Source organism: Lepisma saccharinum, chromosome 15 (assembly GCF_977018435.1).
Source record: "Lepisma saccharinum chromosome 15, izLepSacc3.1, whole genome shotgun sequence".
Taxonomy (NCBI): Eukaryota; Metazoa; Arthropoda; class Insecta; order Zygentoma; family Lepismatidae; genus Lepisma; species Lepisma saccharinum.
Genome location: NC_139243.1, coordinates 75,984,955 through 76,006,236, shown reverse-complemented (window position 1 = coordinate 76,006,236; position 21,282 = coordinate 75,984,955). Strand labels below are relative to the sequence as shown.

Genomic DNA, 21,282 nt, shown 5'->3' with positions numbered 1-21,282 from the left:
TTTTTACCGGATCGATACGCTAACATGTTATCCGACGAGAAGCTATCTATTTTAATCGAGAACAAAACTCGAATCGTGTACAAGGGGACAAAGGAACTTCTTGGCAAGAAAACGAAGCACGTAATAGAATTTGTGTAACGACTGCGAGGCCTTGAAAATATATAAATAACATACCGTAAAAAAAACTACACAAGAAAAAATCTCAGAATATATATATAAATAACATACCGTGAAAATAACACATAGAGCATCAACATGAAGCCCAAGGGTGTCGTGTACCAGATACCATACTCCAATCTAAAAAATCTAGGTGCTCTCGATGGGTTACTCACCAAGAAACAACGCGAGAAGAAACGTTCTTGTTTGTCGAAAGGACACGGAATGAAATTGCTGCTCAGCACACCTCAATTGAAAAGATTGCAGCGTTCGCGGAAACAGCAAAAGATCGGAGGTTTCATATTCAGCATCCCGGCCATCCTGGCAGCATTGGGGGCCGTTGGAAGTTTGGCCGGCGGAAGTGCCGCCATCGCGAAAACCGTCATCGACTCGAAGAAGAACAAGGCGGAATTGGAAGAACAGAAACGTCACAACCTGGCCATGGAGAAGAAAAAGGGGAAAGGTATAACCAAAAAACAAAAAAGCAACCTCGATGCTTTGAAGAAATATAAAAAAAAGAAACAGAAGCACTCACCAACCGAGACATTGAATCTCTGATCGAACCGTTACAAATCAAACACTTCAGAGGAGTTTTCATGTCCGACTCGTTACCTTCAACCGTCAAAAGAAGAGAATGCGGAGTAGTCAACTTGGACGATCAAGAAAATCCAGGCACGCATTGGATATGTTACCACAAAAATGATGATAAAGCATTCTTTTTCGATTCTTTCGGAGGTGTTCCACCTACAAATTTAGTCCATTATCTGAAAACGAACAAAACCTCCATATACTACAACGACGAACGCATTCAAAATTTCGGAGACGTGAACTGCGGTCATCTCTGCCTCTCCGTGCTCGCGTTTCTCTCTAAAATAAATAACCCTACGATCGAGGATTTCCAGAAAGCATTGTGGAACCTCAAACAGCATCACTAGGATGGGCGTGTTCCATCTCACGAGCGAATCTTCAATCTTGAAACTCACGCTGCACGACGACATCGTCTATCCTAAATCCGTGGCTCTGCGTGCATTCTACAGCATGTACCTCATACCTAACGTCACCCAGCACAACAACAAAATTAGCGTCGGAAGCGAACACATCGTCGTCACGCCAGGCCAATACAATCTTTCCACTTTGCAAGCTCAATTACCCAAAGGCACATACCTTTCTCAAAATTCGGTCACGCACAGAGTGGAAATCCTATCCGCGACGGAGACCGTGGACCTGGGCACCATGGGAGAACTTTTAGGTTTCGAGAACAACACCAAACTCGAAGCTGGCATCAAGCACGTAGCAACCAACATTCCTAAATTCTTGGCCATAGAGACTCTGAACGTACACTGTAACGTGGCCGAAGGTATGATCACGAAATCTTCGGACGGATTGTTAGGAAGTCACAAGCAGACGGGAATCATAGCCACTTTCAAACCAAGTTCCGAGTTCATGGAACCGATCATCTACACGCCCTCTTCGCCGATCTATTTTCCAGTATGTCGCAACCGCATAGACGACATAGAGTTGGTGGTGACGAACGAGAAAGGAGACGTGGTGGATTTCGCAGGTGCCACTACGACGGCCATCGTGGAGATCAACGTATAATAAATAACCATACATGTAAAATGGAGCAAATCGAAAGTTACGAATTGCAATCTTTCCCTCCCAACCGTCGCACGTTCGCCAATCTGAACGAGGCGAACAGGGAGATCGAATACGATGTGGACGTAGGCGACGGGTTCGTTCATCCTCACAGAGCGGACCTCTACCTTCAATTCGACGTGGTGAAGAAGGAAAGCGGAGACGCGTTTCCCGCAGCAGCAAACTTGATACTCGTGGACAACTTCGTGCCTCACCTGTTCTCGCAGGTGGAGGTGAGGAAACACAACACCGTCATCGACAGAATAGATTATCCAGGCATCACGTCGACGGCAGTGGGAACGTTGAAATTATCCAAAACGGACGCAGCGTACTACCAGGCCGGGGGATTCGAAGCCGGGACCAAAATATCGACGAAAAGTCACACGGTGCTCTTTCCCATGCGTCTGCTGCCTGGTTTCTTCTCGGACTACAAGGAGATCATGTGGAAGGGAGGACTGAGGGTCACGTTTCGAAGAGCGGCCAACGACAACGACGCACTGATGCGATACGCTACTTTGGGTCCGGACGGCACCACGCCGATAGCCAACACTTTACCCGAAGCGGCGAAATGCGTCATCCGGAGCATGGAATTGAGAATGCCGGTGGTGGAATACGAAACAAACTACGCCCTCAAGTACAAAGCGGAGATCTTAAAAAGTCCGCAGGTGTTGATTCACTTTCACGGTTACCAGTGCGTGCAGAAAATGGCGTCGGGAAGTCACATGGAATTCGACGTGACGACGCAGTTCAACAACATACAGTTCGACATGCCAGATTTCGTCGTAGTGCTTTTTCAGACCGGGAGGGACAAGAATCAGGAAAAAGATTCCAGCAAGTTCGACGACTGCAAGATCAAGAACGTTTATCTGAAGAACGGACGCAACGAAGTGTTCCCGCGCGAGAATTACAACCTCGACGTGACCAAAAACGATTACCTCAAACTTTACGAAGCGTTCTCGGCTTACAAACGCGTGACCGAGGGAAGCGTGGACATGTACTACACGCCCAGCGAGTTCAAAGCACGGAGACCCATGACCGTCATCAACACATCTAAGAGAAAGAAGGTTGTGGTCAACGATCGAACCAACATCAAGGTCGTTTGCGAGTTCCACGATGCCTTGCCCGAGGATACCCTATGCAGTGTCATCCTGATTGCAGAGAAGTCCTTCGCCTACGACGTGAAGAACGAAAGGGTCACGGAGCAGTTTTAAAATTCATAAAAACTTGCCACATACTAAAAATCAACATCCAACACATTTTAGGTTATATAAAATTTGTGAAAACCTTATAATACTGAAATATTAAAACAAACGGAGTCCCCCTTGTAGGTTAGTTCGGTGCGTAAATAAAAAAAATAATAGGTTAAGTTATATCACTTAGGATCGTAAGAAAATTAAATAATCGTAAAAAAAAAAGATAGGTTAAGTTATATCACGTAACATCGTGATATACCTACCAAGTATAAATGGAAAAAATGAGTGCAGTGAAAATTTGTACTAAAACATCGCTAAACGCTATAACATCGACAAAAAATTGTCAAAATATGTCAAAAACTTATATTCGATTGATGAAAAAAATACCTACAAAATATGATCCTCAAATAATAACGTTCAAACAGTACCTAAATAAAAAAAATGATAGGTTAAGTTATATCACTTAGGATCGTAAAAAAATTAAATAATCGTAAAAAAAGGATAGGTTAAGTTGTATCACGTAACATCATGATATACCTACCAAGTACGAGTGGGGGAAAAATGAGTATAGTGAAAATTTGTACTAAAACATCGCTAAACGCTAAAACATCGACAAAAAATTGTCAAAATATGTCAAAAAGTGATATTCAATTGGTAAAAAAAGACCATACCTACTAAGTACTATTTTGAAACGCCTAATAAGCACTACTGCTGGTAATAACAATCTCTCTACCCTATTTAAACTGATAATGAAGAGCTAAAATAGGACGTTGAACGTAATAAAATCTCTCGCCGCTTGGCAAACGTTCATTTTCGATTCTCGCGGAGAGAGATAAGGGTAATATGGGGCCACCAGGTGGAATGAGTCAGTTTTTCATTCCGACTTATCGCAATACAACAGCTTGTTCCACCTGCATCCGCTGTGGTTAAAGGTGACGTAATATACCCTTCGCTCTCTCGTTCGTAAACTCTTTCTCTTTTCTCTCTCCTTTTAACTCACTCTCTCTCTCTCTCTCCTTTTAACTCTCTTTCTCTAACTCCCTTTCCTCTTTAATATATTTCTCTTTATAACTCTTTGTCTAACTCCCTTTCTCTCTCTCTTTATAACTCTTCTCTTTCCCTCTATAACTCTTTCTTTCTCTCTTTAACTCTCTCTCTCTCTCTTTCTCTGTCTCTCTAGGATTTTCCATTGCTTCCCGTACACTACTCTTCTTCCTTTGGTTTCAAGGTTTCCTATTCTTCCTGTCCTCTTCCTATCATTCATTGTCATTTTCTGGTTTCTTCCCTCCTATTTTGGCTCAGCTTTATCATCTGTACGTCTTGTATTCCCCTCATTGCTCTATTTATCTCTCTATTTGTGTACCCCTCCCCCTTCATGTACATCTCCCCAATAAATACATTTCAATTTCTTTGTTTCCTCCTTTCTAAGTTTACATTACTTGTGCGTGTGTTCTTTTCTACTAGTTTTGTTTCATATTACCCCATTATATCTTGCATTACCCCTCCTTCCCATAGTGTCCCGTTTACACTGATAGGAAGTACCGTTTAAATTTAACAGTGTGCCTGTTAATTTACAAAAATGATATTCAGTCTCAACCGTTTATTAATTATATTTCATTATACATAAATATAAATAATGATTATATATTGTAGTCCTGTGCGCATTAAATATATTTATTTTAAATACGAATCATTCCAATTACTCTAATATAACCTTGAGGAGAATCTAGTGAGCTGTTTTCTTCCTTTATCCACACAGTTATTGTATTGAAATGCCTGGTTATAATATTTAGTAATTAACTTTTACACGCATTGTTCAATGTGCTACCTCCATTGGGTGCAAGGTACATAAATCTTAATATTAAATCTCAGCTAGAATATCCACAGGGTAGGGTTCTTTGTAGACAACGAAACCAGACAGGATACCTTCCAATTTAGACGTTTAAACGAATATATTATTTAAACACACAATACATGGAATAAGAATATTTACATGATAAGCTACGTTCTTCTGTAATTCTTGTTTACAGTCAAGTTTTATATTTATATGTATTTTATTATTTATTTTCTTGATTTTTATATTCTTCTATCTGGACTTCCTTCTCAATGGAGGATCTGGATCTGGACTTCCTTCCTGATTTCCGCTTTTCTACGATTTAGGAATTCCTTCATTCTTTTTCCAGCTTTTCCCTTAAGCTTTGGGAATAATACTAATCTCCTCCCTTGCGGCTGCGATTGAAACGCGCCAACACTAAATAGGTACAACCTAGTGTGTACTTGGTGCCAAACGATTGACACGCGCATCCAAGTAGGTGCCACGGCTGAAACGCGCAACCAAAAGTGCTGTGGGGCGTCGACTGGAACGCGCCGCCACTGGGGGCTAACAAAATTTCCACTATTGGAAAGGTAAATTAAATCAAGCACATTAAAGCTCTGTTCAAAGACTTCTTTCGTTTTCTGTTCAATTTACGTATGATCACTAGTTTGATTTATCAAGTATATACATTAATTTATTTATTTTAAATTTATTCTTTGTCTTCTTATAATATATTCTATTGTTTTTCATCTTTCCAATTTGCTTCGTTCTTATTTATAAAGTTATTCACATATATTATGCTAATTTTTAATCTTGCACGCCTGGTGCTGCCATCTCTATTCCTCTTTGGGAAACTATTTACATTACTTGGTCCTATTGGGTATGTAACAAAGGTAAAGCTTTGAAATGTTTATATTCTGTGACCTCTCACATCAAATCTCAGTTCTGAAATTTTGAACTCGTATAACCATTTATTTTTTCGATTAAGTGGCAGAATATGGATATTCTGTTAGGATGCTAATTCACTCACCTTCATGTCTGTCATTGACGACATTAAATTAATAATGCCAATTTCCAAGAAGTTGACCAATTTTTCTCATATTTCTACGCTTCTATGTTCATAAAAAATTGAAAATAAATCATTTTTTCCCTAGAGCGTTCTCCATGTTTCTGTATTAATCTTGTTCACGGAATCATAAAGAGGAAGGAAAATCAACATGATGGACCTATCAGAACCTCCTCCTCGAGATGTGCGGAACTCGTGCTTGTAACAGTGTATAATTGGTTGGTAATTATGGCATTTTTTGTAATTATTATAATTACCTTGTAACATTACGTATGTAAACATAGAAAAGCATTGATGCAACAGTCGATTTTTTGTGATTTAGTAAATGATAACATACGTGTATTACACTCATGCAATAATTGTTTCTTATTTTTTATTAATGATGGTCATTTTTCCAATTATATGTCTCTATTTTTCTATTTATAATTATTATATAACTGCACCTGGGGAAACAACAAAGGAAAAAGTGACTGAATAACAAAGTGGTTTCTTGAATTTTAGTGATAAAAATTTGTTGGCCTTCCCCCCCCCCACCCCCGCTCAGGTAAGTAAGTTCTTGTACAGCCAATTCTTTGCAGATTTTCATAATTATCCCTGTTTCCAATCTCTTCTATCTCGTCTCTCTCCCACACACCAATCCCTCCCCCTCTCCTCCCTCTACCTGCCTGTCCAGGAGAAAAAAAACTTGGTCCATGTATGTATCATGTCGATAGCAGCCGCTCGGAGCATATGGCATTACGTCACACCTTCTGCAAACAGGACGGACTAATTAAATTCACGCTTCAGGGTGTTTTTTTTTTTTTTTCAGGTCGAACTTTGGTTTGCGTCGCCCTAACTGATGCTGACATCTGTTGAGCGGAGAAGAATGGTGTTTACCGGAATCATTCAATTAACGCAATTCAGGCACAGGACTAAAGCGATTGCAATCATTTGTCTGCCTTCTCGGTGAAAAACTCACACAATGCAAAGCTTAATCCAGGTTTTGATGGAAGCGTGTACACTATGCGTCAAAAGTAGTCATGGAGTTTCTAGGCTAGCGACGCAAATTGCATACCGTTTCAGGGTATAATTCCAGAGACAGCATACACTGATGGGAAAGGTAACTGTGTGGCTTCTTTCAAGAAATACACTGCAACCATTTCTTGATGCTTTACATGTTAATATTGTTGCCCAGGAGACGAGACGAGTTTTTTTGTCTGGCTAGTCTTGTCTCAAAAAATATTAGTTTGTCTCGTCTGGTATCTCGTATCGAAAACGAAACAAGATTTAGTAGGTGCTTTTCGTCTTGTCTCGTAATATGCCATCTAGTCTCGTGTTTCGTCTCGAAAATGTAAGAGGCTTTGGCCTGTGTTATATATCGTCTGGTACAAATACCGTCCCGTTTAGTAAAATATTAGTTTGTCTCCTCCCGTATCTTGTCTAAATTAACGAAACTAGATTTATCTCTGCCCCGAATCGTCTCGTAATAATACCGTCTCGTCTCGTAAATAGAAGTTTGTCTCGTCTCGTAAATAAAAAAAAGGCCGTCTCGTCTCGTGACTCATCTCGAGAATATTAGTTTGTCTAGTTTCGTGAGCAACACTACGTATTAAGCCTACTTCTGGTCCTGTTTTTAGCGTAAAACACCACAAAGCCAATGGTCCTATGCTCGAATCCTGGATAAGGCATGAATTCCCATATTTTATGTCCCATCGTTCTTTAGAGTGGAAAGGAGGTACAGTGGTAACGTTGTCACATTGTAATCAAGGGGTACCGGGTTCGATGGGGGCCTCCGAGATACTTATACTTATGCACGGGCCTCACACCAGCTTCCGTGACGTCACAGGATTAGTCAACTATAGTCCATTTACAACATTTAACAAAGAATATTAGAAGAGTATAATATTTATTTTTCTGACTGAATCGTCCTTTCTTATTCGCTCAGAACGTTGCTTTCACCTAAAGATTTTTTCAAATTTTATGTGAAAATCCAATCTTTACCGTTCTGCATAAAGTACCTCTATTTTTCAAATTACCAATGGAAAGAAGACGATATAGATAAAATTTCATCCTACATTTGGAACTTACTGTAAGTTCGTAAAGAATTATCGTCGTTAGTATATAATTGCTATTAAATTGCTGTGGAATGAGAACTTACTGTCCAAGTTATGTATGCAAGATAATTTCGTAAAAGTTTACGTACAGATGGTTGAGGAAAGAACTTGTAAGATTGGAATTTCGTATCAAATAAGCTTTCCAACATTCGAAACTCGATTCCCGTGTCTAATTTGATAAATGTTTAATTTTCTAGAAATCTGGTAAATATTTGGATGCACAAGTTCCCGTGGTTTGGTTGTAAGTTACTCGCATCAAAATTTTACATGCGAGCAAACAGAAAAAGTGTACAAATACTAATGCAACAAACGTACTAGCCTAACCTATTCGCAATACCTAGAGGCTAAGAACACAAATATTAAATGACCTAACAGTAATTCAAGCCTATGAAAAGGGATTCGCGATCACACGGAAAATGAAACTCGTTGAGAATATTATTGCAACTTGCAAACAACTTACTTTAATTAAGATGTCCAAAGCAAGAAGCGAGAGGACACAATAAACCTCATACTCTATCAGGAGATTATTGTTAAAAGAATATCGTATTCTAAAATCCTTATAATTATATACCTTTTCGGTAAACAGGCTAGATAATGGTAAAAACCAAGAGACAAGTTATTTTTCAGGATAAGGCGTAAGTTTTAATATATATATATCAGCGTGTGTTTCATTCATTCCTAACAACGACAATTTTCTTCTAACTGTACTTGGACATGTACTGAAATCGTGTCATGCAATATTCGCTGACATGTAGATTGATCCCCTTATATTTGTGATATTTAGAACAGGTAGAGATAATATCTCGCTCTCCTACATTTCCAGAGATCATAAATGTAAATAAATAAAATGTGCTACATGAAATCACAATGACTGACTAGGCTTGTCTATATTTCCAAAAACCTTAAATGTTGGTGACACAAGTGCACGTTTTTATAGTTCACTAACCACATCGCAATAATCCAAACGATCTTCTCGTTTTTGACAGAAATAATCGACAACTGGATAATATTACATCGATTACTACGTAAAAAGGTACAAAATTATCCACATTGTATTTGTGAAATGGCGTAATAAAATTGAACAAAGTCGTGAAATTCTATTGATGTATATTATATTTCTTTAATCTCATGTATATCGTGAAGCACATATTTCTTGTAAATTGAAACATAGCATGAAGAAGTGAATATCCTCCACTGTGACTAGAAAGTAAAAAGTGTTGAAGACGTGACTCTTGCACTTTGAACTGCAAAGTTTCAGACAACGTATTATTGCTCATACATATAAATAACAATCAATATTTTTTCGTGTTAAATAAAGGAATAGTAGGTAACAGTTCATTATATCGGAGACACTTTTCTTCAAATTTACAGGAGAAACCACTTACGGAAATCTGTTTCTGTAGCATTGTCGAAGTTCTTCGAGGTATTTTCTTTCATCTTTCAATCTATTTCAGCCGGAAATCAATTCCCGTTGCTTCAATTTAAGCGAGAACGTAACCACGCCGTTTTTTAACTATGTTTGCCTAATATAACTGAACCTAACCTAACCTTCTGTGAATGGTCCGTGGGGCTATGCGTGAATGGTTTGTGGGGCTCGCACCATGACGTGCGTTTCGTAACACTTCGAGAAATGGCTTATTTTAGTGTAAAAAAATGTCTAATCGTGTGAAAACCTTGATGGCACCTACAAATATGTTCCGCAATACACAATTGCTAAGTACGAACCATACGAAACACAAAATATCTGATTTTAAAGTGTCTCCGATATAACGAACTGATACCGAATATTATAGTTACAAGGTCGGCATCCATGTAATTAATATTACCATTCAGCTCTGTTCACAAATTCTTAAATGTCGTATACTTCGCACTGATTGAACACAGGCTTTTTTTTTACTAACATCTAATTAAATGTTGTACTACATACAAACGCATAAATTTACTTAACTGATCAGGAGACAACTTCACCAAAAGACGACTAATATTTTGACGTCATCAGTCCTTTGACGTCATTAGGTTGCGGCCCGTATACGGAGTATACACGAAGTATACGCATCTCGGGGGCCCCGGTTCGATACCCTTTTAAGACAAACAGTGGTCAAAATATTGATTAATATTAGTGTGTGAAAATTCCACTCCAATTATAAGCATAAGTGTTTTGCTCTAAAATATTTAAAAATTGCATCGGACTACAAAATACCGGTCATGTAATCAATAAATACAGTTTCTTACGTGATATTGGTACAAAATGAGCGGAAACTTCGAAAATAAGACTTAGGAAATTGTCGTGCGGCATTTTTGTGGACCCCGCGAGCCATCAAAATACCGGATAAAGTATAGGTGGGATCGGAAAATAAAATCAACCAATAATTTCCGACAAGGATACATAAACAGATCTCATCCACTACCTTCACTTCTACTCCAATTATTACAATTATCATCTTTCATCTTTGCATTCCTGATCCTGTGTCGGTCTTATACCTATTAACTTAATCGCGAAGATGATTTTGTTTGATTTGGTGTTTTACGTCCACTTTATGCACAGTAAGGCTAATCGGGACTGGACCTACAGTTTAAAGTGGGATCCGAACTACTATGCGCCTCCACCGGGAATTGAACCCGGGACCCCTTGATTACAAGTCGACGACGCTACCACTACGCCATCGGGAAGGCCTATCGGGACGATGAGGATGAATCATGATCTGTAGATGATGAAATATTGAGTTGATGATTTTAAGTTCACTTTATGCACATTAAGGCTAATCAGGCCTAGATCTACAGTTTATAGAGAGATGTGCCTCCAACGGGTATCGAACCCAGGACTCCATTATAAGGCGACGACGCTACCGTTGCGCCACCGGGGAGGTACAGATGATGAAACAAGAGCATGCTTTACCAAACGTTCGTAGTTGGGACCTCTGGCTTCGCGATGTATAGCCCTATCAACAGAGGCTATTTCTTATTTTCTTCCCTCTTTTCACTGACTTTTAATACTTCTCCTGTCTTCCTTTCTATTTGGGATTTTCTATATCTCCCTTCTCCATGTAAGCCTTCCTTTTTCACTTAGCGAGAAAGAAAGGCTCTCTCTCTTCATAGTTTCCTTTCATATCTTCTCGACTTTCTCTATCCTTTCCTCTACTTTATTTTAATACCCTGTCCTTTCACTCCCAAATGCTTTTCTTTATCTCACATGTAGCTTTAGACATACCGAGTGGTGTTGTTGAAGACCAGGGGCGGATTAAGGGCCGGGCGCAGTTCTCGGTAGCGTCAAACCGGGGCGTCCCGTTCTTGATTTCGCAACAGCCTTATTTCTGATTACATAATCATGGCTATTGGTTTGTTTGTCTTTATTTTCGAGTTCACTTTATGCCCATAAAGGGTAATTGGGACTGGATCAACAGTTTGAAGTGCGATTCGAACCATTCTGTGCCTCCATCGGTGCATGGTTATTTGTTTCAACAGAGCTGGATTTACGCGTATTATTGACAAGAATTAGTTGAACTTACTGCTGAATAGCATAAGTATAATTTTGATTTCATTATGTAGGTGTTCCATAAACACACACAATAAACATATTCTTTAACAATAACACTTCATGCACAAGCCTTGATTCGAACCCGGGACACCTAGCATCGTAGCACGCTGTGCTGAACACTCCGCCACGGAGGAAGGCGCACAATATAGAGTCGATGGCAATCGTTTAGTTCGTATGAACTTTCCAGCCTGATCATTCCCAGTGCGTAGTTAGAGATCTGTTAGTTCATTGAACTCTCGAGCCTAATTATTGCCTATTTTTGTGGGAGCAGGAAAAGGTTTATTATCCATTTTGCCTTGACTCATCTCACTGAACAGGTCGCTAGGTGCCGTGGCTTGCCGCGAGTTGATAGCTTCCTGGAGATGAGGCCTTGCTCGAAAAGGTTTATTATCCACTCTGTCCCAGCTATCTACGGAGTAAACTAATGATTGTTTGATTCATTGAGTTGGTGTTTTAAGTCCACTTTATGCACAGTAATTGGGACTGGACCTACAGTTTAAAGTGGGATCCAAACCACTGTGTGCCTCCACCTGGTATCGAACCCGGGACCCCTTGATTACAAGGCGATGACACAACCACTGCGCCATCGGGGAGGCCCACAGCATGTTAACGAAAACAAGTTCCTGGGCAAGTAGTGACGCGAGGCGGCTCCACCGATGAACACGTGATAGGGAACGGGATTGCGTGGCGGGGGGAACGACTGCAGTTACCAGCTTCCCAGCAGCGTGTACCGCTTCGCTCTGCCCACTCGATTTCCCCTCTTCTCTGCCGCTATGCGCGACCTTGCTCCAGAGATAGCTGGAACATGGTGTAGTAGGAGCGAGGCGGACTGGTGCGCCCCTGTCAGCATCTCCGATCACTAGTTCGCCACAAAGCCTGACTGTTGAAAAGGTTGAATGAAATGGGGGTTGACAAGTAATGTCCAACGAGCAGGAGCATTTGCTACCTGGTAGTCGCAAGCACATCAATTATTCATTCGTGCTCAGAGCGAAATAACGCTTTGTCCTCCAGCAGCACTATTGATTCTTTTGGCGGGAGAATGACACAGCGTTAGTGTCCCGATGCTCCGCTGTTGACACTCCGAAGGTCACGTGAGCAGAGGGTTGATTGCGCAAGCTGACGACAGCAACAAAATACATTTTTCCTCTATTGTGGCGTTTGTTTGCTTCTCATTAGTCCGCCTCTCTTTTGTCGGATTATTGAGTTACATGCGCGTCGCTGGGCATCAGTGTCATACTTGTTGGGACACGTGGACACAGGGTTGCCAGCTGTCTAGTTTAAATATCAAAATTCCATATTTTCCTTCATTCTTATAACAATTCTAGGATTAATTACAATACTCATGTATTTATTATAGGTACTAGTAAAATCGAGTTTAATAGCTGAAACTTCTATTCTCAGTTATATCTGAGCATAAAGTTTTGTATACTTATTCTTAATTGGCGGTTTTATATCACTCTACTTTCCTGTCACATTTGGCTAATATTGGACACGAGAATGGTAACGAGATGAAATTGATTAAAGAACAATCATAAACGCTCTTGCTGACGTCAGTGGCGGAGCTGTTAACACAGGTGCCCCGGATTCGAATCCCGTCCTGGCAATGGGTGTTCTTTGTAATTGTCCCTTCCGCAATATCATCACATTATTTCTCATCATCATCTTCGCGATTAGCCAAACTAGCATAAAAGCGAAGTAAAATTAACTAAACCAATCAATGCATCGAGTTTACTAAACGCACGATCATGAAATTAGGCGGGTGGCAGAAGTTGGCGCTGTTGCCACGTCGGAGCACAACCTCGTGTGTTGAGAGGAGACAAAGAAATATCTCGTTGTAATCCATGCGATACAATCTGACAGTATTTGCTCGAAAGGTCAGGGATGACAAAAAAGTACCCCGGAGAGAGGTCGGTCTGACGCTCAACTAGGCAACGCAGCCCGGTTGACGTTGCCACACCGTGCGCGGGAAACAGCCACTTTTGTCTCGCTCTCGCTTTGCTTTTCCCACATGTGGCAACAGCGCAATTCTGCGCAGCCGCCAGTTTTCATGGCCCTGCGTATAGTTGACATTTCTCTTCTGAGTTCTACTTTTAACGAACTGTTTCTATACTTATTTTTAATTGATTGGTTTCTTTAATTCTCATTCCTCATGAGGGTGAATGGTGATTTATAGATGAAGGGACAATCACAAATACACATGAATGACGTAAGTTCTGGCTGCAGGTCCAGGGTCCAGAACCTCGTAAGTCTGCAAAATGCAGTCCAAAGTGTGCTACATCGACGTGAATAAAATTATATAGTTTGGGTTGAAGATCTTATGCCTGCGGAAGCTATGGTGTGCTTGAACAAAATCTGTGCAATTTGATATTTGAATATGGTGGAGTTTTAAAGCCTCGTACAAAACTTCAAATAATGCACTTAGCAATTGATGTATCGGAGAGATATTAATTACACATGTCAACACACATGGACGTCCGCAGGATTTTTTCAAGGGAGGGGCAAGGATGATATTTTTCCAGGGAGGCCAAAAAGCCACATTTTCCCTCAAAAAGCATTGCTTAAATTTGAATTTATCATGTTCGTTCATTAATTAACACATATCATTGTGGCTGAAATGAAATTATATGTGTCAAATATATAATTTTTAGTTGACTTTCATTTTCCAGGTGGGGCCACGGCCCCCCTTGTCCCCCCTTCCGGACGCCCATGTCAATACAGTTTTCTGTACAGACAAACAGAATGATGATTATTACCAAGGTTTTTACGCTGTCTATGTATATGTAATCAGGTTTTGTCCATCACGTCTGGTATCGGAGTACTTTAATGTTCTTTTATTTTATTAATAACTATTTACGAGTATATAGACTGGCTACAATCAATGCCTCCTCATTTGTCTTTTCTAATTTGTTTATTAATGGAAGTTGTTGAATCAAGCTATCAATGTTTCAGTGTTCATAAACGGAAATAATGAACTATTGTTATATTTCAAAATCACAGAATCTGGTGTTTGTACATGCAGTGATGTAAATGGGCTGATGCCACAATTAGGCATCACACAACACTGACGAGTGGCGTTTATTTATTGATGCTTCCAAAATTAGTTTAGAGGCTGTTTTGTTACACAATGGCAATACATTTCCCTCTATAACTGTAGCACATTCTGTAGCAATGAAGAAAACTTATGAAAATATGTGCCAAATTCTAGAAGCCATTAAATATGAAAACTGTAGTTGGCATACTTGCGGAGACCTTGAAGTAATTAGTGTTCTACTTGGTATGCAGAGTGGATTCACTGAACATCCTTGTTTTCTGTGCCCATGGGACAGCCGTGATACTTAACAGCACTACAAAGTGACAGAATGGCAGGGAAGAAAAGAATTCACTCCAGGGAAATATAATGTAAAATTTAAGCCTTTATTTGATCCGTAAAATGCATTTCTTTCTCCTTTGCACATTAAATTGGGATTTATGAAGAACTTTGTGAAACGTATGGACAAATCGGGTGAGGGTCTAAAATATCTACGAACAATTTTCCCTGATTTGTGAAGCTAAACTAAAAGAAGAAATATTCATTGAACCCCAGATTGGAAAAGTGATGAATGACTGGTATTTTTTAGAAACATTAACTCCAAACAAACTTGCCGGATAGGGATCATTTAAAGGTGTCGTGAATGTATTGTTTGGTAACAAGAAAGAAGAAGATTGTGCAGAACTAGTACGTAACAATCTTCAAAATTACAAGAAGTTGGGATACAGGATGTGTCTCAAGATACACTTCCTGCATTCCCATTTTCATTTTTTCCCCCTGAAAACCTGCGTGAAATAAGTGATGAACAAGGAGAACACTTTCATCAATACATTTTGCAGATGGAACAACATCTTAGAGGAAACTGGGATCCATCCATGATGAGCGACTACTGCTGGTTCCTTCAGAGAGGATACGACGGCACACAAAAGAAGAAAAGTGTTTTAAAGCGATTCTTGTCTTCTACTACATAATGTTAGTTGCCATTCAAATCATATTATATAAAGATTACTTAATTTCCAGTAAAATGTATTATTTAACGCCATTATAATATATTGTTTAAGCTTTTTGTATTAAAAATTAACTTTGTGAAAATGTTTAATTTGTATTGAATTATATGTAAATATATAGTACTAGTAATACTTGCAAATCTGAGGCATGGGCGGAGTTTTGGCTTAAAAAAGACTAAAAAATAACACATGATTAAGTTCAGTTACTACATTTTTGTTATGAAGCCATACCGCAAATATTGGCGTTTGGCATGTGTGGTAATTGCGCCGCAATAGCGGGTCTTAGACGATTTGATTGATGTGTACAGTTTGAAGAAAGAAAAACGTAACATGACTTTGTGTTGGGTCAACAGTTACTGCTGAGGCATCAAAAGAACTTTTCAATTTAATTTTTCTAAAATTTCTGAAGCTTACTATTGTACCGTAACTTTTTTAAAGTAATACGAGTATTGTATCAATAAAAAATTGAAGAATAAAATTGGTAAATTCTGTAAGTGACAGAATAATTCAAACACAGTTTTCCACGTTAAACTGTGAAATGTGGCATGCTTGATAATGTGGTAAACGTGAAAAGTGGCTGGTAGCACTCTGGCGTGTAAAAAGGCACTAGTGTGAACGTTCGTACGGGCTGATGTGCTGAACGATGCGATTTCCCAACACTTTCACTTTTGGCACTTACAACGTTTACCACTTTTAGTCCTCAATTAATGAAATGCAAAATGCAATAATCGTACTGTTTTGCTTCCTTTAAAACTGACAACCAATATACTAATTAATATTTGTTTACTTTAGCGAAGAAATTTAACATTTTCAAATTTAAAAGGCCTAGAACTCAGTGTTTTTTAATTTCCGGTGAAAGGTCTCCGGACCCCTTATAAGCTAGGGGATATTCAACAACCCTCTGGTACATCATATGCTTCTCCCAGAGTCTGCCCCCCTCCTCCCAAAGCAAAAGCTCAAACTCCGCCCATGATCTGAGGGTGCTGTTGAAAAATGGATCATATTTTTGGCTTCAGTTCGGAAGATTTATAAAGAATCGCGGTTTCATCCCTGTACAATTTTCAAAGTAGAAATTTGTTGACATGTGTTATCAAAGTATGTTTGTAAGCTTTATTTTTGGTGAGTTTCATTTTCAATAGGCTTTGTAGAGAGGATTTATTTTCATCATGGTAGCGAACAAAGCTCGCCAACTTCAAAGAACAAAATTCCGAGAGATTTGTTCACAGCCTTCAAACCCTATTAGATTAAAATGTCGTGGAAGACTAGCGTCCTGAAAATTAGCTGTCTGTTTGTGGTCTTGCTATTGTGAATGCAAAATTCAATCAACTTGATCAAGGCAACGTAGCAATCACAACTTTTGCTCCAAAATAAGAAAATATAATAAGTAATATAAGAATACTAAATTAAATCATTCCAAGAGATAACAAAGTTTTTCCTGGAGACCGGGAAAGTAAGTCGGATTCCGGGAGGGCTGGTAAGCCTACAGAATTTTTGGTACGTGCAGGATAGTGTACAGTAAAATCTCTACCAGGCTCGTTCTTCCTATCAAGAATTTGTAGGTGTGGCATAATATTAATCACACCACACTGGACTAGTAAGTTGATAATATTACTACTATTAAATCAATCCAGAAATTGAAAGTGTCTTACCTCATTTCCTGTTGTACTCTGTCGCCCTGAAAAGAATAACAGAAAAAGTTATTATACAAAACTGATTTTTTTTTGTATCAAATAAAAGTATGTACAAAGCATCCCACAAACTTTTTGCATTTCTTGACATACTTTTCAGGACACTTTTGTAATGTGCACTGTAGAGTGTAATGTGAATGTAGAACTCATATTTTTTACAACAGCTACCGCTGGGTCATTTCGCGTTAATGAGAGGAACATTATAGAAATTAAGTACTTTGATACGCTAACATGTTACTTTATCAAAGCCAATGTTACAACTCTATCAAAATAGACTATATTTAGTCAACAGATGTTTTTAGAGATGTCACAGTTTTATGTTAATTGCATTTGTCTTGGTTTACGTCGCTTTTATGTTCATTTAGGCTAATTACGACGATGAGGGTGAGCGATGACTAGATAAAATTGATTGTGGAACCCACGCTCAAGCAGGAGCTCGAACCCGGAACCTTCGGTAGCCAGAGAAAAAGAAAATCGGTAATATTGTTTCAATAACCTTTGCAGTAAGTTCAATGTAAATGCACGAGGGTAAATCAAAAACTAAAGGCAATTTTGTGTGGGGATGTCTGTCGTCACAACGTGTATACTTGGAGTGACGTAGAAGTAGGAGTATCTATCACTGCCCCATTCATTCGAGTGTCGCGGAGCAAAAAAGTCACACGTATGGACGCACCACTCCACAATGCACCATCGAGGAACAAAGCGTCGTAGTGCGCTTTCTGTGCTCGGAGGGAGTCAAACAGGCAAACATCCACCTTCGGCTGTTAGCGCAGTATGGAGCAAGCACCATGACTCAACGAAAGGCGTATGACAGATGACGAGGTCCAGCAGACGGTGCAGACGTGGCTTCGTGAGCAACCAAAAACTCTTCCTCGCGGACGGGTTTTAGCACAACTTAGGTCAAGATGTTATCAGTAGACCCCGGATATTAATGTAACATCAAAGTATAAAATATGTACATAAATATGTAACAATAATTGATAAAATATGTACCTAAATATTGATTGATTGAGTTTATTTTTCTTCGCATTTTGTGGATCTTGGCTAATTTGCGAAGATGGGGATGAGTGATGAGTGGGCATTCACAAACAACCAAGCCCGAGCGGGATTCGAACCCGGGACCCTTGGCGTCGCAGGGCGATGTGCTAACCACTATGTATCTAAATATGTATTATCAAAAGTATATGTAGCTAAATATGTAGTGTCAAATAATATGTGATATGTATAATAATCGAGTATCCAAGCAATTTCAAGAATTCTGCTAGATATTTATTTTATTTGAACACATTCAACATAACTTCAAGGACATAAGTTGTTGAAATTAAAATCTGTGACAAATTTATAAACTCAAAAAAGCACAGTAACGTGTACATATTTAAGACACCAATTTTGTCAACTATTAATTACTTTCCGCATCGCAAATTATTATATAATATGTGAATATAAAAGAGAGCTCTTCGTAACTTTCGAAACAAATTGTAAAAAAAAAAAAAAAAGCGTGTACAGAAAGAACAATGGAATAGAAATACATAGCTACTTTTGTTTGTAGAAAAGTAGTTATTGTGTAACTCGCTACGTACAGGAAGTAGATTTGTTGTCCACCGATGCCAAGTTTCTAGTTACTTTGCTTAAACCTAAAAGCGAATCGAAAACGGGGTGGGGGTAGAAACTCCAGCATTTTTCGACAAATAACAGTTTCCATATATTTTTTTTTCTTCTTCAGCCTGTCTTTCGACTTGGCAATCAATTTTAGGTGACCGTAAGCACAATGCATCTCATTGATTAGAAAATACGACATCACATGGGCTTCAAATTTTCTTCATCATGTTTCAGAGACCGAAAACATAGGGAAAAGGATCAAGATAGGAACATACCGTAAAGCAAATATGTAATATCCTGGCAAATATGTAACAAAACTTGTGCAAAATCATGTCAGTTATATAATTCATTGACATTTTCCTGTTCAAAGCATGTATCTAGAAAGGAATATAATATGTAGTTACATAAAAATCCGAGCTCTAGTTATTAGATAGCTCTGTAAAGGCTCTTTCTAGCTACGAATTGTACATGAAGAGAACGCGATTCTTTCATCCAAAATAACGTGTTCATGACTAGTGGACGGAACTTTATGTCCTATAAAACTATAAAATATGTATTTAATTATGTCATAAAAATTGAAAAATATGTCAGAAAAAGGTAGAAATATTCCCAGTAAATCCAAAAATATGCACAACAGTACTTTCGAATTTCTCATAATACGGGATTCAATATCTTCCAGGGAGATCGACTAGGATGTTAAATGAAGCCAGAATCCCGCACAACAATGAGAGAACATTTTCCCTCAATAATGTTTGCATGACTATTAATTGTCGGCGGGATAAAAAGGGGGGGGTATTATTGTTCTATTTTTAGTTGGTAAGAAAAGACTCCATCTGCTTTTAAATTCTTCGTTCGTAATTTCCTTATCCTGGCATCGATAATATCAACTATCAGTTGCGCTAAACATACGAAGAAAAATTATAATATAACAGAGTATATGCAAGACAATTACGAAATTATACGGAAATATGTCTTATTACGAGAAAAAATCAGAAATATGTTCTAAACAAGCGAAATTGGTCAAATATGTCAAAATATGCTTTATCAAGTTGGTCTATTTCGGCTGATTTTCATCAGATATGTAAAGATCTCACCCCAGTACACGATCCGATACCAAATAAAAAATATATTATAACAAAGTCCCGGCCCCTATTCATAACTATGGGAACAGAGAAATAGGGTGCTCTCCTGTAAAATCAATAAAATTGAGAAAGCCCGTTCTTTCCCTTTGGTCTTCACATGGGAGAGAGTTGTCCTATGGATATATCTGCATGCTAATTTCTTCAATGAATATTCAACATAATTTGCTTTTCCACTTGTAAACTCCTCTACAAGTTCAACTTGCGATCTCCTGCCTTCCATTTTGCACAATTTCCGTCTTTCTAAGTAGTGTCGGTAACTAGAAGGCACAAATAGCTTATTCATTTCAATGTAATTACTATAACATTTAATAAAAGTAATACATTTCAGGATGGAAATTTTGTTTAAGAAATTCCAAACCCGCAACCTCCCGGGTATTAGAGTTGACGAGTTGTATCTTTGCGGGTGAACCTTGACCACGACTGGCTGCGCAGTAGCAAAGAGAGGAGCTACCGACTGCCTTAGTCAATGGGTGTCATTCTCCTCTTACGTTGTAAGAGCTCTCGACCACTCAACAGACATTTAGCTTCATTGCCCATTCTTCCACCCTCACAGTCAGGATTTCGGCCGGCACACAGCACTGCTACGGCTTTGCTGAAAGTCACAAATGACGTCCTCCAGGCTATGGATAAGAAATTCCTCACTGCATTAATATTATTGGACCTGTCCAAAGCATTTGATACGGTACAACATAAATTACTGCTCAGTAAACTGAAATATTACAGTTTTTCACAATCTACCCTTAACTGGTATTTTTCATATCTAAGTAACTGAAATCAACGTGTAAAACTGTCACCTACTTTATTATCTAATAATTTATATATTTCATCTGGTGTTCCACAAGGATCTATACTAGGTCCCTTATTGTTTACGATTTATATTGCAGACCTACCCTCAGTTGTCAAATACTGTAACGTACATTCATATGCTGATGACACTCAACTAACCAAATCATTCAATCCAACAGAAATTTCAATAAGTATTGAATACATAAGTAATGATTTGGGTGCGATAAAGACATGGTGTTATGCAAATGGCCTTAAAATTAATGCTAATAAGTCATGTTATACATTTATTGGGACTCGAAATGCCATTGGTTCGGTCGAGCACACTAATACAACAATTAAAATAAATGATGATGTCATACCTAGAGCTCAAGTAGTTAAAAGTCTTGGACTGATATTTGACACTCGTCTATCATGGAATGAGCATATTAGCCGCCAAATCAATAAATCATTTGGAACACTTAGATTCTTGTTTAAATTTAACAAACTATTATCTTCAGAAATCAAGCAGCGATTAGTTGAAACATTTCTCGACTATTGT

The 21,282-nt window shown here is 38.7% G+C and overlaps 1 protein-coding gene across 2 annotated transcripts in view; it reads right to left on the bottom strand.

Annotated features, from left to right (window-relative positions):
* Window positions 1-21,282, bottom strand: part of LOC145999753 (uncharacterized) — a 515,710-nt gene that overhangs the window by 186,103 nt on the left and 308,325 nt on the right. For both annotated transcript variants that reach the window (XM_083137044.1, XM_083137045.1), the window contains exon 3: window positions 17,179-17,204. In XM_083137044.1, the coding sequence (XP_082993170.1) occupies window positions 17,179-17,204 (26 nt within the window). The remainder of the gene's footprint in view (window positions 1-17,178; window positions 17,205-21,282) is intronic.